Source organism: Ammospiza nelsoni, chromosome 2, assembly GCF_027579445.1.
Source record: "Ammospiza nelsoni isolate bAmmNel1 chromosome 2, bAmmNel1.pri, whole genome shotgun sequence".
Classification (NCBI taxonomy): Eukaryota; Metazoa; Chordata; class Aves; order Passeriformes; family Passerellidae; genus Ammospiza; species Ammospiza nelsoni.
In genome coordinates, this window is record NC_080634.1 from 45,870,539 (window position 1) to 45,892,650 (window position 22,112).

The 22,112-nt window shown below is 39.6% G+C and overlaps 1 protein-coding gene across 1 annotated transcript in view; it reads left to right on the plus strand.

Moving 5' to 3' along the window:
• The first annotated feature begins 3,552 nt into the window (after positions 1 to 3,552).
• Positions 3,553 to 22,112, plus strand: part of CUL5 (cullin 5) — a 31,647-nt gene continuing 13,087 nt past the window's right edge. The window contains exons 1-9 of the mRNA XM_059493283.1: positions 3,553 to 3,864; positions 11,187 to 11,296; positions 13,594 to 13,693; positions 15,064 to 15,240; positions 15,957 to 16,098; positions 17,143 to 17,288; positions 17,365 to 17,445; positions 18,632 to 18,725; positions 21,902 to 22,032. Of these exons, the coding sequence (XP_059349266.1) occupies positions 3,841 to 3,864; positions 11,187 to 11,296; positions 13,594 to 13,693; positions 15,064 to 15,240; positions 15,957 to 16,098; positions 17,143 to 17,288; positions 17,365 to 17,445; positions 18,632 to 18,725; positions 21,902 to 22,032 (1,005 nt within the window). The 5' untranslated portion in view covers positions 3,553 to 3,840. The remainder of the gene's footprint in view (positions 3,865 to 11,186; positions 11,297 to 13,593; positions 13,694 to 15,063; positions 15,241 to 15,956; positions 16,099 to 17,142; positions 17,289 to 17,364; positions 17,446 to 18,631; positions 18,726 to 21,901; positions 22,033 to 22,112) is intronic.

A 22,112-nucleotide genomic window follows, 5' to 3' on the forward strand; every position in this document is an offset into this window, starting at 1 on the left:
CATCCTCAGTGACACTCAGGATAAAAAGTGTAAGGTTTTCCAGCAAGGAAACTATGAAGGAATAGCACTGTGGTCTAAAAAACACATCAGAGAAAAACAAACATCAGTGAGAAAGGTTATTTAAGCTGCAGGACAATGTTGGCCTGAGAACAAAGGGGTCATACTGAGATGCACAGGATAGGTGGTTCTGGTGACGCTAAGATAGCAAAGCCTTGGGCTGCTTTAAGTGAAAGCAGCAGTAATCTTTACTGCCACATGCAGGCAATTTCTGCAGAATGCCATTGCTATTAGCAGAAAAGGTGATGTGAAGCCCAGATAGTAAACGCCAGAAGTGTTCGCTTACTTGTTGAAATGGAAACAAACACAGAAGTTTGGTCACTGACAATGCTGCTTTTCTCAGCTACAGGTAGATGTCTGAGTGTTCTTGCCCTTTTAAAAGGATTGTCTTCGGTGACTCACAGCACATTTTGTGCATGAGGTCATTGTGACAGTCCACAGCAGCGATAAACAAGAATTTCCAACTGAAAGAAATCTGTAAGTTTTAGTATCCCTACTGAATATAACTAGTTTGAGGGGAGAAGAGTTTAAAATGGACTATTCAAGCACCACATGTTTTTTCCCTTCATGGACAAAGATTAGAACCATGTTTATATTATTGGTTCATCTTATTGGTTTCAGGTCATTAAAACATATATTTCTCTCTGATGGAACTCATTCAAAGCTTGGAATCAGTTTACTCCAAGATATCTAGAATATTATGATGGTAATAATTTCACTGATCATCCAAATCTTCATGAGCTGCTCCTTGCAAATCACTTTGAAGTAGTGCACGTCTGGGATTGCCATTCCTCTACCTTTTACAATCCATGCAAAGGATTAAAACTGTAGGCCAATGTAGAACCAATCAATAATTGTTATCTTCATTACCAGCAGAATTTAATAATCCATTTGTAATAGAATTAAAGTAAATAAAACAATATTGTGTAACTCTGAGCACTGTAGAAACACCCTGAAGTGGTACTAAAATACTACAAAACCTTAAGACTCACAGATGTCTTTACTTCCCAGAAAATTCATGCACAGATCTTCAGGGAAAAAAACCCCAACAATTACAGTCATTGTGTAAACCATGCAAAATGAGACACACACTATTTTTAATATCAGTAAAAAGTACCAGCATTTCCTTGTCTCTGTGCTTCTCAGATGTTCAAGTTCTCTTTATTCCTTGGCTAGCCCATTCATAACTGTTGCACAAGAGCATACTGGGGCAGGATGCAGAAACTCTCATACTCAGCACAGTCATTGCTGACCCATCCAGTGTTACATAACGTCTACTAGGTGCCCCAGGGGACTTAGAAAAGACCAGACCACGAAAAGTACTCTGCATGCTCCTGCATCCTGTGTACTCCCACACTTTTCACTTTTCTGGCAACATTTGGTTGAAAGATTGGATGAAAAGTGCAAATACAGATAAATCCATCATTTTCAAACATAGCATTTTAAAACACTGCCCAACTTCATTTAGCTTCAATGTTGATTAAGCAAAATTTGCAGTTTTTACAGCATTCTAATGATTTGTGCTGTTGTCTAAGCTTTGCATCAAAGGGACCTGAGATGAAGCTCTCTATAGCAGTTCACCTTCTGGCTCTATGTATCAAAACCAGTTTATAAACATCACTGAATTGTGGCACTAATAGCAAACATATGTTAAAAAAGAAACAGATAAAAATGAAAAGAACAAAACATATTAAATAATTGGAAATGCTCACATTTTTAAAGGGTATGAGCAAAAGAGAATGAATCAGTTCACAGAATAGTGGCTCATAGAAATGGCTGTCTCCATGTCACATTCTGTAGAATATTTACCTGTATCTCAGCTTCTCAGGTACTTACACACCTGTAACGTAATACACAGACTGGGCAGTGGAGAGGCTGAAGCACAAATGCACAATGTACACATTTTACTGCCCCTGCTGGAGACCTCCTAACTTCAGCACTGTTGTAGAATATATGTGCAATAGAAAGTGCATAATACAATGAGATCTACATTGCATAATTATATATTATATGCAAAACTGTATAACTGAGTTCATTATATGTGCAATAAATACCATATACTGAAATATTGATAGTATAGAACATATAATAACAAAGCAAAGAAAAAAATCATAAATTGGAGCATTTGGAAGCTGGAAACCTTGTCAGAATAGGACATTATTCAACACCTTGTTTCCACTTCTCAGTTAAAAGAAGGCCTTAATATGACTATCATCATTTATTCATTTACTAAGGCTGCAGGTCACATTTGGTCAGCATTATCAAAATTTCCACAACAGTATACACATTTCTTAAATATTTTTAACAGCTTTTCTTTAACGTCAGGGTCCCTATCCTCTGCAATATGAATTTATCTTCAAATCCTGTGGCCTAGGAAAGGCAAAGGGAGCACTGCCATCCCTGGTGGCCAGCGGTGTGGCTGTCCATGCTAATGACTCAGGGCAGGCCAGGTTGAACAGGAAGCATCAGCTCTCAGGGCTCCAAGCCTGTCCAGAAACCTTGGTGACATTTCCTTCAAGATAAATTTTTAGGCAAAGGCTAAATGTTTTAAGAGAAAAGTGAGATTCTGTTTTACATAAATATATAAAGAAACCCTGAAATTTTCCAAATCCTTCTCAAAAGGTGCCTAAATGCAAACTTTTCCTACTGAATATTCCCTTGTATTGGACTTGGATGAACCTTGTGTGTCCTGTCCAACTCTGAACATGCTCTGTGATCACAGAGTCACAGAATGACTCAGACTGGAAAGGACCACAGGGGGTCATCTGGTCCAACCTCACTGCTCAAGCAGGGCCATCCTAGAGCAGAGGATTGTGTCCAGACAGCTCTTGAATTCTCCAGTGAGGAGACTCCACAAGTCGTCTGGGCAATGTGTTCCAGTGCTAGATCACCCTCACAGCAGAGAAGTTCTTCCTTTTGTTCAGGTGGAACTTCTGTGCCCATTGCCTTATGTCCCGATTGCTGGGCACCACTGGGTGTCCTCCTGACACTCTGCCTTCAGACGCTTACACACTTACAGATTCTGTAAATAGAACTCTTGTGGCAACTGGCACGAAGCGTGATGGCTTAGCCGGAGATTGGGTGTAGGGCAGCGGCTTGGCTTCGCAGCACTCGGCTGAGTGCGGGTGGCCGTGCGGGGCTGTGCCCGCGGCGCTCTCCGCTCCCTCCGGCCGGGCGTGCGGGGGGCGGTGCCGCAGCACCCCCGGGGACAGCACGGCGGCACGGGCCGGGGGTAGCTAGTTAGTTAGTTACATAGCTAGTTAGTTAGATACCTAGTTAGTTAGTTGGAAGTCAACTTATTTCTGCGCTTACAAACCACATCATCCCGCACTCCGCGCCGAGCCCCGTCCCGCGGGGCCGTGAGGGCAGCGGCGCCGGAGCCGGGCGGCGGGCCGGCAGGGGGCGCTGCAGGCGGGGCCCGCAGCCGCGCTGGGCGGCGGGGCCGCTCCCGGCGCCGCATGATGTGGGCCCGGCCCCTTCCATGGAACCGCGGCCGCCGAGCGCCGCCCGGGCGGACGCCGCCATGAGGCTCTGAGGGGCGGCTGCGTGCGGAGCACCCGGCCGGTCCCAGCGCTGCCGAGCTCCCCGAGCCTCGCCGCGGGACAGGGACGCCTAACGCTGAGGCTGCCGCCGCCGCTGCTGCTGCTGCCGCCGCCGCCGCGGGTCCGGCCGGGCGGGCGAGCGGCCCGGGGCCATGTAAAGCGGCAGCGGCCGGTGGGAGCCGAACCGAGCTCGAGCAGAGAAGCCGCCGCTGCCGGCCGGGGAGGCCCTGCAGTGGGGATCATGGCGACGTCTAATCTCTTAAAGGTGAGAGCGGAGCCCGGCCGGGTCCTGCGGGAGGAGGGGGGAGGCGGCGGGGCCGGGCGGCCCTGCGGGTGGCCGGACCGGACAGGGCGGCGGGGACGGGGGCAGGGCCAGGGTCGGGCCGCGGGTGCCGCTGGCCGGAGTTGCCGCTCCCGGGGCCCCCCCGCAGGTGAGCGGCCTTGGGCTGCCGGCCTCGGCCCGGCCCGGCCCGGCCCCGGCGGCGGCTGCTGCTGCCTGCTGCCAGCACCGCGCTCCCTGCCCCCGGCTCTCCCTTCCCAAACACGCCCCGTTGGGAAACAGCGTTGCGTCGTGCGGATAGACAGGGCTCGGTGTCTTCTCTTTGTTTATTTAAGAAAATCCGGGTGTACGGCAAATGAGTTTTAAGTTAAACAAAGAGTTGGAAAATGTCTTCGATGGGGGCAGGTGCCGTTATTGGGGTGGCTGCCGTGTTCCAGTTTTTTTGTTAACTGCAGTTTTCCTGCAAAGGAAAACTCCCGGAGGCCTTTCGCTTACGTTAAGCAGCTTTGCTTTTGTAGTCATATGTTTTCAAGCACTTTCCCGACGTTTGATGGCAGATGTCAGTCACCCCAAGCTGCCGCAGGTTGGAACGGAAGATTTCAGTGGGACAGTCCAGTGTTTGAGCTCAGGACTGCCTGTCCTGATCTTTGTGGTATGTATATGAGGAGAAGACTCTGTGGCCTTTGAGGCCATGCTAACACAGGGAAGATGGGCCTACTTGAAACCACTGTTATGAATGCCGCCAGTAAGTGCTTCTAAAACACCAGTTAGCTACAGTGCTAAGATAGGCCTAGGGCAGGCTGTCTGCTTAACTTGAGGAATTGACAATTGAAGATATATATAAATATAGGCATAAACATGTGTTCAGCACTATGTATTATAGTTCATTGTGGTCCTGAAGAAGTGTTGCTTGCGTTTTATTAACCTGACCTAATTTGGATGTATAGCTCTAGCCTGAATCTGCTGGTTTTATTTATTACTCTGAGACATTCAGTGTGAAGAAATGATAAGTAATTTATCGCCTTGTTTCTTCCTCATATTCAGAAAAATCTCTATATTAAAAAGATATGTTTAAAAAAATCTTCCTTGAAATTGCAATGAATTTTAATTAATTCCTGCATATTTTTATGCCTGTTAGTGGTTCTTAGATATTTAGGCAGATAATACTTCAAAATACTTAAAAATCTAAAATTGAGGAACCCAAGAACACAGGCGAAAAAAATATCTCATAAGAAGAAATGTCCTTTTCGTGGAAATGCATGTGTTCAGAGCAGGGCTCCGACAGTTTTATCCACTTGGTAATGTTTTAGACCATCTCTTTTCTGTACATTTGAGGATTTCTCAGAAGTCCAGCACGTGCTCCGATGATACACGTGGTGGGATAGCCCACAGCAGATAGGAGAAACATAGACCTCTAAGACTTGTCAGCATTCTGCTTCAGCTATTTTGAAAGAACACTAAGTAGTAAAAACAGAGGCCTTGACTTGGTGAGATGGCTCCTGCCAAACTGAAGTCTTTGTGTTAACTAGTCATATTTTTGCCATTGACCTTTGAGTCATCAGTATTTTATATTGACAATAAAATATATATGCACAGTGTGTTTTAGGAAAAATGCTGCAGAGATATATCTTCTAAAATAGGCATTTCTGGTCACTCAAAGTGTTATTAAGCATATAGCTACTAATTAGTGAGTATAACAAAGTATGATTCCCACATTACAGAAGGAAAAATTACACAGTGATTTGCCTTTGTTTATAATGGCAAGATAAACCAGTGTGAGAACTAGAACTAGGTAAGGTCCTTTGCTCCCCAGTTCCACTCATCAGAGTGCTCTCCGAGGAGCAAACTGTTGATTCCAGGTCAGTGTTGCCTGGCAGTGCCTTGTGCCATCTGAGTCTGTCCAGCTCACTTCTGCTTTCATCTTTAAGGGGTAAAAAAAAAGCAATGTCTGGGCACAGTATAAATACCAGGATAAGAAAGGAGAGGTGTTAACATCTGTAAGTTTTTTCCATATCTTTTCCAAATAAGCCTGCATAATCAAATCTAGGTTGGGTATAGACAGGCCTTAGTTTTGCCAGCATGAGCAGAACATGAGTATTTTCTTTTGTTTTCCTCCATCCTGGTCCAGCTTTCTGCATAGTTGAGACAATGAAGTGAAATATTCCTTTCTGATTCTATTAACAGATCTAGCTGAATCCAAATCTGACTGGCTGTCATAATTTTAGAGGGCATCATTTAAACTCCACTAGTGCTTAATTTTCCTAATTGTAAATTCTTTTTTTTTAGTGAGAAGCATATTCTTGGAGAGCCTTCTTTAAATGCAAAATTAGAATGACCAGTCCTGTTGAATCGTGGTGAGACAGAACAAACTGTAATGTGGTGGAAATGCTGCAGTACTTAGTAAGAGCCATTTCAGGCTCAGCTGGTGCCTGCCCTACCTGTAGCAGAGCTGCTCTCCCTCGTTGAGGCAGTGGCTTTTGGGTAGGTGACCAAGCCACTTCCAGCAGTCCCCTAGAGTTTTTTGTCTCAACACACGTGTGACACTTCTAAAAAGGGGTACTTGGTTTCAGGGGCCCTGTAGGACTTGTAACTTGTTCTCTTTGCAGTGATGATACAGTCTAAACCAATTCACCCCTGTGACATGAAGAGACTTGAGTTTTTCTGCATTTTGTGGAGCAGAAAGCATGTTAGCTTATTGTAGCACAAAGGAAACCTGTAGCTGTATCCATGCTGGCAGATCTTGACACTACTGTAGGGCCTTACTGGAACTGCCAGCAAATGCAGGAGTCTATCCTTGCAAGAGGAACTCCAGCATGAGCCTGATACTAGGAAAGAAGCAGCAAAGGAAGCACCAGTTTTTCCCTGGGCTTAAATGAAATGAGGATCACTATTTATCCTTGCATCAGTTTCAGCTGTTTGTCACTGACAACTAGAAACACATTTGAAGTTTCTGAATTTTTTGACTTGAAGTACATGTTTCCAGTCTGTATTTTGTCTGTTTCTTCCTGGCTGTTTCCATTTAGGATATCCTTAAGAAGCTAGGGAGTGTTGCACGTTAGTTACATACAAAAGCTTTTCCTGTGGCTACTTTTCTGCTTTGAGCAGAAACTTGCTACAAGCATTACACTGATTTTTAGAGCTACTTGTAGCGGAGATTAATCTGACAGTGCTTGTTTCCATCTAGGACATCATATTTCCTACTTCATCCCTCTGTCAGCTGGCTTTAATAAAAATACTGTCTAAAATCAGTGAAGTTCTAAAGGTGAAGATGTTACTCAGCTGTAGATCAGATGTACAGTAAGACCTAGAGAACTCTTCTTTTCTACAGTACTGTAGAGCATCTGGCAGAGACCAGGGCTGAATTTCTGTGTGGTCTGAAGTAAAGAGACTACACAGCATAGAGAGTTCCACATCCTGAGGTTCAGAGGGAGAGTAGCATGAAGGTCTTGGTGTATTGCTTTGCCTTGTTATATCTGTAATGTTGAAGTACTTATGCATAGAATTGAAGAACAGGGAAAAGTATAAAGTGTAAAGCAGTATGTATTTCAAGTAAAGTTTAGTGTTAAAATGGAACTTTACATCTTTATGAATAAATTTACTCAAGTGAATTTTAAAACAAAATATTTCATAAGTGGAGATGTCTTTCGAAGCATTGAAATTTAACAACTAGAATGGCTACTTATCCAGGGTGTGGCTATCATCTGTAGTCTGTGTTTTCAGAGAAGTAATTTTATTTCATCAAAGGTATGCCTCGCTGTTCTGTTTACCTTTCCTTTGGAACTGTGGTTGGAAGCAAAGTAGGAAAGAAAAATTGCTCGGGAAATACTGCATGTGTGACTTTGGTAACTAAGAATTGCCACTGTTGGACCTCCTCTTCTATAAAATCTGTCGTGCATAACAGAGATGGAATTAATGAATGGGAATACCACACAGTAGGTGGTATTTAATGCACCCTTTCTTCCTGTAGTTACTGTATAAAATTGTAATGTCATGGAAGCCTAAATCTACCTAAATGATGTTTCTGTAATCTTTTTTGATTTCAGTAAAGCTTTCCATACTGTCTCTCAGAGCATCCTTCTTGAAAAAAGGTCCAGCCCACAGCTGGATAAACACATCACGTGATGGGTGAGCAACTGGTTCATTGTAGGGAGTTGGGTGATGTCAGACTGGAGACCTGTCATAAGTATGGTTCCATGGAACTCCATTCTCCATCTTAGGCTCTGTGCTCTTCAACATCTTCATAAATGACTTGGACACAGGGCTGGAAGGGACACTAAGGAAGTTTCCAGATGATGCAAAACCGGGAAGAGCTGCTGACTCCTTTGATGGCAGAGTGCGGAGTGACCTGGACAAATGAGGGGGCTGGGCAATCACCAACCAGATGAAGTTCCAGAAGGGAAAGTTCTGGATTCTGCACCTGGGATGGGGCAGCCCTGGGTGTATGGGCAGATTTCCCCACACAACCTGTCACAGTGCTTTTACACTTCATGAGCCAGCAGTGCCCTGGCAGCCAGGAGGGCCAGCCCTGTCCTGGGGGCATCAGGCACAGCACGGCCAGCTGGGCAAGGGAGGGGATTGTCCTGCTCTGCTCTGGGCTGGGGCAGCCTCACCTCCAGGGCTGGGGGCAGTTCTGGGTGCCACAACATAAAAAAGACATTAAACTATGGGAGAGTGTCCAAAGGAGGGCAACAAGGTGGAGAAAGGCTTTGAGGGGAAACCATGTGAGGAGGGGCTGAGGTCACTGGATGTGTTCAGCTTGGAGGAGACTGAGCGGAGATGTCATTGCAGTCTGCAGCTTCCTTGTGAGGGGAGAAGGAGGGACAGGCACTGATCTGTTCTCTGTGGTGAGCAGTGACAGGACTGAGGGAATGGCCAGAAGCTGTGTTAGGGAAGGTTTAGGTTGGACGTCAGGAAAAGGTTCTTCACCCAGAGGGTGTTTGGGCACTGGAACAGGCTGCCCAGGGAATGGTCGCAGCACCAGCCTGGCAGAGTTCAAGACGCACTAGGACTATGTTCTCTGGCACATGGTGTGATTCTTGAGGATGGTCCTATGCAGGAGCTGGAGTTGGACTTGATAGTCCTTGTGGGTCCCTTCCAACTCAGCTTATCCTATATTTCTGTGAATTGTTTATTGAACTTAAAGAATAGTTAAATAGGATTTTTCATCCATCAATTTTATTTCATCTTCTGCCTAATTAAAGAATAAAGAAGGAAATACGGAAAAAAATTTACTCCTATGTATACGAAACAAAATTCTACACTTCTCTAATGGGATTTCAGGATAAGCTTTAGTTGAGGAGTTCTTTTTAAGTAGGCAGATGTTGGTTACAAGTGGACACAGGATTTTTTTTTACAACTGAAGTTGAATTTTATTAGTGCTTCTTAGGATTAAGTAGGGAATTGCAGTGTAAATCATATAAACGGTTGTGTTTGCAGTCCTCCTCCTCCCCATGTTTTACACTGAATCTAATCTTATTCACAAAGATAGAGCATTCAGGTTTTATCTTCAGCTGATTTTGGTGAAGGGCAGAATTGCACTTCTCAATAATTGCAGAACAGATTTTTTTATCTGTTCCAAAAAGCTTAAGGGGTCTTCTCTGATTTTTCATTCAAAAGGAAAACTTGTAAGGAAGCTGCTTTTACTTTTTTTATAATGCCTTTTGTGGAACTTCTAACTGTTCAGTAGCTGATATTTTATGTTCATTATCGTTCCAAGAGGGACTTGGAACAGAAGTATCTGCAAGTAGAAACTAACAAATTTCAGAGGACTAGCAAAGATTAGAGCAATGCATCAAACATTAGGAAATAATAATAAAGCTGGTTCTATATGGGGGAAGCATTTAGTTGATGATTTTCAAAGATGATGCATTCAAATTTTCTTTTTTTGCACAGGGAAAGAATAGGTAAAACTTTCTCTGAATAGGCAAACAATTTTTTATTTTTTATGTTGAAAGATTTATAGACTTTATCATCAGGGGCTGATTCCATGAAAGCTGTGTTCAGTACCTACCACAATGCTGTGAGGCCTTCAGATGCTGTGGCTGTAAAAATAGTTATTGTGTGCCTGTTGCATCTTTATACCTTGAAGATGAGGTATCCTTACTTGAGGACACCAGCGGATATGGTTGCCAAACTCTGCTTATTCTGAATACTAAATAACAGATTTAATTGTAAATTTCCATGTAGAAATTAATCAGAAGGAGGTGATTGAGGGAACATGGTGTGCTGCTTGTACTTGTTTATCTGAAGAGATGTTAGTTGCAGAACAGTGCACTTATGAGAATTTAAAGCCGTTAGACTGTGTTAGTTGCTGTATTTGAAGTGAATTGTGTCAAATGTAGTATTTCTAGCCAAGACAATGATCTGTTCAGAAGTAAACAGTGCACTGGAACGTAGCCCTGCAGATAACTGAAGCAGTAGTCTTTCTGCCACAGAACTCTTAATCAGTGTATTCTTTTAATTGCAGGTTTCTCTTTTTAGAATGTGGAGCTTTAAGCAAAGAGAATCACAACATTTGTGGTAGAACTGCTGTTTTTCTCTCAAAGTTGTGTTTTGTTTGGCTTTTTTAAATAATGGAAGTTAGCCTGGATACTGTGGTGAGATTTTTCAGAATAATCAGAATTATATGGGAGCACTTAATTTCTTTACTTTTCCTCTTAATTTGTATCATAAGTTTGGAAAGTCCACCTGGGATTAGAATTTTCATCATGGAGTAAATAATTTTTATCTACACCAGCTGTAGTCTTGGTCTTGTGGCCAGTTAACCCACAGGAAGGGAGTCTGCGATGCAGCAGCTCCTGCGTTACTCTGCTTCCTTCCTCCCTCTTTGCTGCTGATGCCAGTTGCACAGTGAGAGAAAAAAGGTTTGTGGTAGCATCCACAATACCATTCCTGACTCCTGGCTGTCATTCTGGTCAGGGGAATTTACTCGAGACAGGTTTGCAACTGCTGCCTGACTTCCATCACAGGTATCTTGGTTGGAACAGGGAGGCTGCCCCAAATACCATCCGTGTTGTCTGTGCATAACTCCAATAACAGCTGAAGAATGCTGGCTAGAACTTTGCTTGTAGCTAATGCAGTGATTAACTGAAGAATTGGCAGTTTCTTTGAACCAAATAATAGCTCTGTCACTTCTTAAAATAATACTTATTGTGAAAAGTGTTGTTCAGCTGTGGTAGTGTAGCTTAAGTGCTGGCTTATGAGGAACACCTTAGAAAATATTTTTATGTTAACTGTATAAACTGCAATCCTTAAAAACAAAGTAAGATACTGGTTTATTAACATGACTTTTTTGTTGTTTCTTTTAGAATAAAGGTTCACTTCAGTTTGAAGACAAATGGGATTTCATGCGCCCGATTGTTCTGAAACTTCTTCGTCAGGAGTCGGTCACCAAACAGCAATGGTTCGATCTGTTTTCGTAAGTAATTGTTTTGTATCTTGCATCCTTCTGTATGACAGAAGTACAGTTACTGAGCTACTCCTGATACACACAGAACTTATGTGACACACATGGTTTGGAAACACAGAACAAAAATACTAGTTTAAGTTTTATTAAGGGGTAAGTGTGCCAACATCACTCTTAAGTGTGCAGAAGTTGAGCTTTGCTGGGATTCAGGTCTTTGCTAACAGGGTGGAGAAAGAAAAGCAGCGCTTTTGACTTCAGTAAGCAAGTTTTGTACCTGCCCACAAACTTCTTGTTAGAATTAGAGAGAAAATGTTTACTGCTGTGTCAGTAAATTAATTTAAAGGCAGTCTGCTGAATGTTACATTATTCTGATTTGAATGACTTTCTTCTAAAATAACTGAAGTAACAGGGTGGTGTAGTTTAACTTGAATTAACAGATTAATTTGAATACTTTTTTACCCTAAGAATGAAATATAAGAGTTTTCAGACAATGTTGGTATTAATGTGCTTTCTATAAACCCTGCCATTTTCTTCCTTCCAAAAAGCAAGAAGCTGCTTTTCCAGAAGCTTAGGTGATAATTTTTTGTGTGATTTTTGAAAACATGATATGGAAGTGAGTTACAAAAGAAACATCAAAAGTATATCTAAAATAATCTTTGTCTCAATGGAGTTATTTGCCCTCTAATGTAGTCGTAATTCAAATCTGCAGACTATTCTTTTGCTTTTTAAAATCTGTCAGAATAGTAGGTTTTTTTTCAAATGCAGTCTTGTGGCACTCTGTCTTTATTGCTCTTTTTGATGGGGACAGTGTAGTGACTTTTAACACCCAGTTTAATGCACCTGTCACATCTTTCTGCCAGCCAAGAGGAAAGGTAATCTAACATGTGGGTTTTAATATCTTACAATGCCTCTGCTGTAGTAGTTGCCTGACATGGTATAGTTAAGGTAAAAATTCAGTTCTGAGTCATTGCTTTAATTTTTAATAAGTAGTTCAATAATTCTGCATTGGAATGAAAACTTCATATTTATTGGTTTTTTCTTGTAGCTGAGTTATTGAATAGAACTTAAGTGACTTTATGGCTAAATTAAAGCTATTGAGGTAAAGGATCCCACTTCCCTAGATGTATATTTTTGGACAGTGTTCTTTGTTAAGCTTCTTAATAAAAATGCAGAATCTGTAGGTGTCTTCTACATGCCCTGTGAGTATAATTATCCGGTACTGCTTTTTTTTCACTGCTGTCAGGAAACAATGACATTCTAAATACAGTAACACCTTTTCTGCCTGTGAATGTTGTGTAAGTCTCACCAGTTGAGTTAGACCTCTGAAACCTTGGCCCAGCACCTTTAATCTGTGTCAAAGCAACTTGTGAGTTTTGTCTTTTTGGTTAAACTAAAAAAGCTGCTTTTGCATTGAAATAAGTGTATTGATTTAATAGGAACAAAGTAATAGCTTTAGACTGTAAGGGGTGCTTTTCTGCAGAGATGTGGCCTTGTTACTGAAAGGTGGAAGAAGAACCAGGGGATGGTAATGAGTCAAAAAAAGGCTTGCTGAGCCATGTTATGTATGACATATGGTTAGGAGTGTAACTTGCTTTATTTACTCTTCAGTATGGAAAGAATTGGAGTTAAGATACGCTTGCTGAGCTGTAAGGTAGGAAAAATTTCATTTGAATGACAATTAAAATTCAGAATTTTGCTTTGCAGTGCTGTTTAGTAACTTTTCTCCAGTAGTGTTTCACTTGAAAATGCTACCACTGCCATGAAAGGTTTTGAGGGATCTTTTTAAACTAATTGAATCGTCTTTTAAATCACCTGATCCGTCAGGGTTCAGATTTCTCACGAGGACGGTCTATTGCCTTTGTAGGATTTGTAGCGCTTGGATTGCGAAACTGTCAGGGAAGGCTGCATGTTAATGATAGCATTTTAGAATAGCATGGGCTCAGTAGTAATGCTGTTACTGGCAAGTGATGTCTGTCTTTGTCAAAGAAAAGCTTTAAAAATTGTCCTTAATTCAATATGGATTATTGACTAGGTACTGAAAACAGAATTGTCTTACACGTCTCCTTAACCATAGCCTTCTCCTAGATAGGTTGCAGTTACTTGCTTCGAGGACTTCTCTTAAAGCTTCGGTCTCTTCCCCAAACATGCTTTCTCTGGTTATGGGATCTAGTTATGTGTTGTTCAACAACAGCAGATAATAAGTGTATCAATTTCTTAGACATGCTGAAATCATGACTGTTAAAGTCTCATATATTACAGCATTAAATTTTGAGTAGCTGTTACTAAAAGGTGGATAAATTGTTTTCTAGAGATGTACATGCAGTGTGTTTGTGGGATGATAAAGGTCCAGCAAAAATCCATCAAGCTCTGAAGGAAGACATCCTTGATTTTATTAAACAGGCACAAGCAGTAAGTTATTAATGTTTTATAACTTTTATTCACATTGTTAGAAAAATAGCCAAATAATTCTGACTTTTGTTGGATCTAAATGCATTGCTTTTTTGTTGGAAATTTTTTGATGTCCTGGAGATTGTAATTACCCTGCAAATTTCTGCTGACAAAAAGAAGACCCTTGAGCGTTTGCCTGGCTCATTGTTTTCTCACAGTGCTTGAAGCTGGGATGGGCAGTGATTTTTATGGTATATTAAAAAAAAAAGCCAAAACACAGCATTATTTTTGTTTATCCAACAGTACTAATGGAATTTTCTTCTACTTGAAAACTTCTAAAGGCAGAATTTTTCATAAGTTATTGTCAGAAAAAAAATGTTTATATAGCTTCAGTGCTATTCTGAGTTGTTCATGGATGGCTTTAAAAGAAGCCATATGTACAGTGTACTACAAATATCTGTGCTATCCACTCAGCAAGCTCAGCTGTCCAGTTTTATGGGCTTCCCTCCAAATGAGTGGCACTGTCAGTAGACTCAAAGGAAGTTCTTGTGTTTGTAACACATACTACAGAAGACATCTTTTGCTATGAGGAATTTAAAAGAGGGAGTTGTGAAATGAAAGAAAATTCTAAAGCATCCTGTGACAGTGGTTTAGAAAAATTCTGTAAACTTTCATTTTATCCTTTAAGTGAAGTGATTTACACCACTAAGGCTTCCCTTCAAGGAAGATAGTTTTTTATAGAGGCCTTTTTAAAACCAGGCATATAAATGTTGTTTTTTAAGTTCCATAGCTTACCTGCTTATATGCATAAATGCTATGCTGAGCTGAGGCCTTTTGATGTGGTTTGTGTTGGCTGTTATTTGATAGACAGGTTTTATTTTTGGCATTATGATAGCCAGTGTACAATGTAGCTAAGTTTTCAGGATTTAATAAAATATAGATGTTAACTATCTGTCTGGGTCTAATGAAAGGTTAGTAGGTGCCATTGAATCAAAACCTGTCAGTGTACAGAATATAACACAGTTCTTACAGGTTTATGTTGATTTAATTTTTTTTTAATATGGTTGTACCAGCACATGCCTTTAGACCAAAGATTTTAATTTTTTACTTGCACATGACTTAAAAAGAGAAAAAGAGGTTAATTTAGAAAATTTGAACTTACTGAGTACTTTTTTACTGCTGTCTTTCTTTGCCCTTTAGAAATGACCCATATGACATGGGTTAATAACTGCTTCAAGAAACCAAATGGCACTTCAATATGTAGACTTCGTTAGTCTGATATATGTGTATATTTGAGTTTTATATGGGGAGTTATTTTCAGCATAAACAGAGCCCGTATTTTGTGCATAAATTGATTTGTGAATTGCCTCCTCTGCTCGCCCCACCTGCAGAGAGTGCTGAGTCACCAGGATGATACAGCTCTGCTCAAAGCCTACATTGTGGAGTGGCGCAAGTTCTTCACCCAGTGCGACATTCTGCCCAAGCCCTTCTGTCAGTTGGAGATCACTCTGATGGGCAAGCAGGGCAGCAACAAGAAGTCCAACGTGGAAGACAGCATTGTTCGAAAGGTGAGTGGGCTGTACTGCCAGAGAGCTTTGTTGCACCAGTCCTCATGTGATGCAGCAGAATTAGCAGCAGTCACCAAAAATAACAAATCACACAATGGAGTATAAAGGGGCACATTGAATGATGAGGATTTTGATAAGAACCTCCGTAAAACTAATCTTAACACTTTGCAGTGCTTAGATGAGATATGGAGTTTTTTATAAACTACAGATGTATTATGTGCATACTGAACTTTCTTGTTGGATAAATGCAATATAAATCCATCAGTCTTTCTCTTCACGTAACTTTGGTGTTAGTTGAGTTTTTCGTTTTGTCTTAGACTATGCCTGCCAAATGGTGAATTATATTTGGGTGTTTGCCTCAAAAGTACCCCTCATATAGCAACTCCTGACACAATGTATTGCTGGAAGGTTACTTGACTGATTATGAAGAACTGTAGAAGTAATAGAGAATTATGGAGTGAATACATGAATTCAAGACTGATCCCCTTAGTTGTCCAGTTACATAAAGTAAATTTAGAATGTGAGCTGAATATGACTTGTATAACAAGTTCAGAGCAAGATCAAGTTCTGACATAGTTGAACTGCTGTGTAGGACCTGAAAATTACATTATAAATTGCTTGATTTCTGTTTCTGATGTCTTGTACTTTTTTGCATGAACTTAGGTCTGTGTGTACCTTTCTAACAGGTTGTTGTTTTTTTTCTTCCTGATATGCAGCTCATGCTAGATACATGGAATGAATCCATATTTTCAAATATAAAAAACAGACTTCAGGACAGTGCAATGAAGCTAGTTCATGCTGAAAGGCTAGGAGAAGCTTTTGACTCCCAGCTCGTTATTGGAGTTCGAGAATCATATGGTACGTCTTGCACACACTGACCTGTTGCCTCCTCACTTTAATAAATGAATTTTCTTCCTACAAAGTTGGCAGTTGTGGTGGTAGGGTTGGAATTATCTCAGCATTTTGAATTGATTTTTTTTTGTTGTGCTTGTTGATTCATGGTACCAATTAATTTTTGTTCATAATCTTTAGCTTCTAAATAATTTGCCTGTGTATCAGTTACTGCAAAATCGATGTTTTCTAAGAGAAGAGTAGTTTTTGACTTTTTGGGGTTGCACATATAACTGTACAACAGCAGTGTCTGTACTCCTTTATATATTGTTTCTGATTCTTCAGACAGTTTGAAGAAGAAATGCTAAACAGGCTACATTTAAGAGTTTGAGTCTCTCTTTGTTGCAGAACAGATCTGTGTATCTGAAACTTCTGTGATATTTCACCATTGCCTGCTACTTCTGAAAGCTTTCCAGCCTGTTGAACTAAACTTGTGGCTAATATTCTTTAAGACAGCTTTTTATAGAAGTCAAATTCTAACTTTTTTTTAAAGCATATTCCATTTAATGACTATTCATTTCTCTGTAACAGTTGAAACTCTCTTTCAAATAGTGCAAAGCACTGCAATAAGCTTACTGTCTCCATTCTTGTAAAACAGGGAAAAAAGTCTAAAATGGAGACATTGTGATTTCAGGAACAGTATCTAAGAGAAGCTTTTTGCTCAGTCAGGTGGAGAACTTTTCACTTTATTAGGCACTATTCTGAGCTTTTCTATTCCTTCCTTACAATTTTGCAGTTGTATGTGTATTTATGGTTACCAAGTTTGAATGACTGAAGTGCTGGAACTAAGTATGAAACTTTTTTCCAGTTTGCCATAGTGGATCTGAATGTTTCTGGGAGCAAAGATTGGCCAAATTGGGTTACCTTTGTGATCAGAGGCCATTTATCAGATCTTTCAGGTTGTTCAATGCAACCTTTTAATACAAGTCTCACTCTCTCATTGAAATTTGCTTATTATTAGCCACATAAATTTCCAAGACTTGAGAGTAAGTTTGGACTTTCTCTTTGCAGTTAACCTTTGTTCTAATCCTGAAGATAAACTTCAGATATATCGGGATAACTTTGAAAAGGCATATTTGGATTCTACAGAGAGATTTTATAGAACACAGGCTCCTTCTTATTTACAACAAAACGGTGTACAGAATTATATGAAATATGTAAGTAAAAATTCTGTTGTAACTTTGTACTGAATGTGTTAGTACTTAAAATGATTGCTGTTCTACTTTTGCACAGGCAGATGCTAAACTAAAAGAAGAAGAGAAAAGAGCACTACGATATTTAGAAACAAGACGTGAATGTAACTCTGTAGAAGCAGTGAGTATAATGTGTAGAAAAATTGTGTATTTCCTAGTTATATGGTGTTGTAGTCTTTAGTTTTGTGTTGCAGTAGTATTTGATAGCACTAAATTGGAACTGTTTATTTTGTGTTCACAAATCCTAAATTATTTGTTGTAAAAACATGTGTTACTTTCCAATCTGGTAATCTACAATTTCTGCAAATGTTTAAATAGTACATGTAGATCAAAAGTTAAAACTGAAAGGCAGGTTTTTGTTCAGATTGGCTTTTGTTCTTTCCTTTTGAGTTAGGTATGGTGGATTTTTCCCTATGGTTAACAGTGGATGAGAATCATGTTTGAAAATGAACTGTCAAATCTGTTTGGCTAACGGTTTCTCTGTGCTCATTTAGAACACCTGAAAGAGTTATTGTTCATTGCAATCAAAAGGAGCAATAGAAATTTCATTAAAGCTGTAATATATTTCCTCTTAGGCTGAAATATGGCCATTTAATATAAAAGATGGGTTTTCTTTTTTTCTTTCCCCTTCTTCCCTCTTCAGCAGTTTTTTACACAGTTCAGATTCTAGAGGAAGACTGCAATGAATATGTCATAATTGTCTGTGTTGAAATTAGTTCAGGAAACAGGTTATTTTAAATAAATACCTTTTAAATCTGATCATTTTTTGAAGTGGATCAAAATGTGCTTTACACCTTTTGTTAAGCTGTGAGTCATTCATTTTGCACAGGTATCAATTGTAGCCCATATAAAGAGGCTGACAAAGGAGAGATGGTCCTGACATGTACAGGCGGTTTCTGTTCTAGATCTAATGCCTTGTTCAAGCCATCCAGCCTGGTCCAAATAGGGTATGCTGGAATGAGAACTATTCTTAGCTCTTGGATGTATACTTGGAAATGAAGTAGGGTAGTTACTGTTCCAAAAGTGGTGGCTCCCTTGAGAGAAAAGAGTCGACAGAAATACTAAGCTCCTTAATGGTTTGGAGGAGACTTTGCCACGTTTACTAACATAAACATTTTGAAGAAATATGGTTCCTGTATAGACTCTATTCAAACTGCACATAGTTTTATGAATCAGTGAATGAGTTCATTGTTTTGTAGAGCTAGTTGTTGAGAACAGGTTGGTTTTTGTGTCATGGCAAACTGGAGACACATCAGACTTCAGTTCAGGTGGCTGCTTGAGCTAATCCTGTGTTTAATGTATTTCAGCTCATGGAGTGCTGCGTCAATGCCCTGGTGACATCTTTTAAAGAGACTATTTTAGCTGAATGCCAAGGCATGATCAAACGAAATGAAACAGAAAGTAAGTGGAGCTTCAAGAGCAGTGCAGGGTGAACCCTGCATGAACTGCATAAAAATAGATTTGTGTGTAGATAGATCAAATTACTGTTTTTAATAGATGGTGGTAGTTCTTCATATAAAAATATTATTGCACATGAACAATCCCTCAAAAAATTACCATCATTGATTCATATTTTTTCCTATCACTTTTGAAATTGATGTACACAATACTTTAATTTGAATGAGTGAATAGCTCTAATCTTGTTTCAAAGAAAATATTTTGTGCTCTTTTTTCTCTATCTTTTCCTACACTTACTGGCATTATATTGATCAACTCTGGTAAATGCTCCATATGTCTTCACTTTGTCTTTGAGTACTCAGATACAAGCATTTCCTCTTTATTTCACCCCATTACCTCTTTACACCTGGGAAAAAAGTGAAACATCTCTTTATAAAAGATTTTTTTTCTAAAAGGCAGAGAGAAAATTTTCTTATTCTGATTATTGATGCAGGACCTGTAGGTCAAATGAACAAAATCTTTGCAAGCTGTTCATGGGGGTTTATGGCAAATATATCAGTGTGAGTATTGAAAGTTAGCTCTGCATGCCTCTTGAAAGTTTCCAGAAGATTTTTTTAACTCTGCTGCCAGAATTTGAGAAGTTACTATGATAAAACAAACTAAATATGTCATTAAAATGTTGTAATTCAGGTAGGAAAAATGAAAAAAAGAAACCAAACTGAAATCACAGGTTAATTTTTGTTTGAGGTCTTGGTATCCTGCAGCCAGGGAATATTTACTAATGTCTTCAGAGGTTTTCATTTCTATTGAAATAAGAAAACTGTTTTATGACTTAGAACATTACAGAAAATACTTCTAAAGCCAGCATTTAAGAAAATATTTGACCTCAAAACTATGTCATACTGATCTGTTCATCTAGCAGCATGATTTCTGGCAATTGCCCAGAGCTAAATGTAGAAAGCAGTGAAACTTCTTATGAGTATATGTTACAGCCTTTGGGGGAATGCAGGAGGCTTATGTAAACACAGAGCTTCAGAAGGGTTCATCTGCCCAAGGACCTTTCTTTAGAAACCTGTTGAGCTATTCCCAGAGCCCTCTCTTGTGGCTGTGTCTGTCCTGTGCTTGCAGGGCACTTCTGCTCAGTCTGTAAGAACTGCTTCAAATGCTTCAATGAAGGGTGCAGGTGCAGATGGCTAAAACATAATTAAAGACTGGAGCTATGCATAGGAATGGATACATCTGATAGTGTCCTCTGCTCTACTTTGCTTTGCTTACTCATCTGACTTGCTGATATTATCTGCCCCAAAGAGTTCAGTGATGTTTTCTTTCTTAAACAGCACTGACAAAAAAGGGCTGTTTTGGTGGGGATTTTTGGTTATGAGCTGTGCACATACTCTTATTATGTTAGGAATAATATTTTTCAACTAAACTCTATCAAAAATGTCATAGCTTGCAAACACTTCAGAACTGACTTTCTGTGGTTTTGTTTGCCTATAGTACTGGGGAAGTGAGGCCTAAATTTTATTCCTGAAGTGCAACAGAAATGAAAAGTATGCTTGGCTTTCATGAATACAGAATGAAAGCAGACCTAAAGTGCCCCTACAGCTACTGCATTGATTTCTTTACTCTTCAGTGTCATAATATATTCTAAGAGAAGTTCCAGTAAAATACTCCTTTTTGTTTTGTTACTTTGAAATCTGTCTTTGAAGAATTTATAGGTTTTTGGATTCTGCAGTCTTAGAGATGCTGGAGTCTGCTACTGATTCTTAAGAGAAACCACTGATTTTTTTAATATTTATGGCATCACTACTGTACAGAAACAGATGTAGAGCCCTTTAACATATATTTTTGTTTCTCTTTTTCTGCCATCTTTTCCTCCCTCTCACTCTTTTTAAAAGCCTAGATTAAAAGATCCAGTAAAAGTTGAGCTTTTTGGACTTTTTGTATGTAAAACAGTGCCATTTGTTATAGCAGATCTAAATTGCACTGAGAATGCCTCCAACTACATTTTTTCTGGTTCCTGGAATTCACCCCATTATGAGTTGTAGTACCACTGCAAGTTCTTATTCAATGTTGTTTGTAGTTTCCATTCTCTAATTTGCTTTGTTGTGTTCTAAAAGGATTTCTTTTCTTCTCTATGCTTTTCTATTTGCTTCTGCAGCAGCTGTTGTGGTGCAGATAATAGTAGCATATTTCATCCTCACTGGTGATGGGATCTTGATGTTTGTTGCTGACAAAAGTAATGCAGAAAAGGAAGCAAAGGCAGGGCCTCTGACTTTTCCACTTTCACAGTAGACATAACATTAAGGAACTAAGTGAATCTATAAATTTTGTTTTCTGACAAAAAAAAAAAAAAGTGTCCATTTGTTCTACTTCATGAAGCAAAGTCCTTTGCCAAGCTGGGTTCAATTCTCTGTGGTCTCTTTACTACAACCTGGTGACCTTAATAATCCCAGTGTTCTTTGTGGACAGCTCTGTCAAGATGATTATTGATGTTTCAATATCCTCTTTATTTTTTTAAGCAGTACTGAAATATCTTCACAAAAAAGTAGACAAATAAAGCATCACATTTTGAAGTTTTTGTACTGGTAACTTTCCAAAAAACTAAATAAACTCTTTGAGAAGAAGAGTTCAGTGTTTGCATTAGTCAGTTTTGGTTACTTCAGAACTTTGCAAGCTTTTATAAAACAAAGCATTGTAAGTGGTATTGAAACATACACAAAGACAGGTGTGTTTGGCTTTAGTTTAAAATATAAAAATGTCTTGAATCCATACAGTTTCTTGCATAAACTTCTGTAGGCTTCCAAATTAGAGACATTCTTGCCAGGGATTTAAAGGCAATGTGTTAGAACCTGGACTTAATCCAAATTGGCATTGGTTTTAGGGGGCCTTATTCAAGCTTGTGATACTGTATGCATTAGCATACTATATAAGATACTATATGCATAAGCAAGTATTACATTGCAATAAACATACCTTTTTTTGCCTTCAAAAGAATCTTCTTGTGGGACCAGAATTAGAACAGTACTCAAGACATCTTTCCTTTTAAGAGATGAATTGGATTATTCATTCTTCATGTATTTAATGTTCCACTTGAGACATGTCTAGGAGAAATACAGTATATTTGGGTTTTATAGATGTCTTTGACTGGTGGCTTCATTGGTATTTGTATCTTTCAGAGTTGCATTTAATGTTTTCACTGATGGATAAAGTTCCAAATGGCATAGAGCCTATGCTGAAGGATTTGGAAGAACATATTGTTAGTGCTGGACTTGCAGACATGGTAGCAGCTGCTGAAACTATTACTACTGTAAGTGTATTGGATTTTAGTAAAATAACAACAGGAAAACAACTTTCCAGAAGTTAAATATTCTCTATTTTTGGGACAAA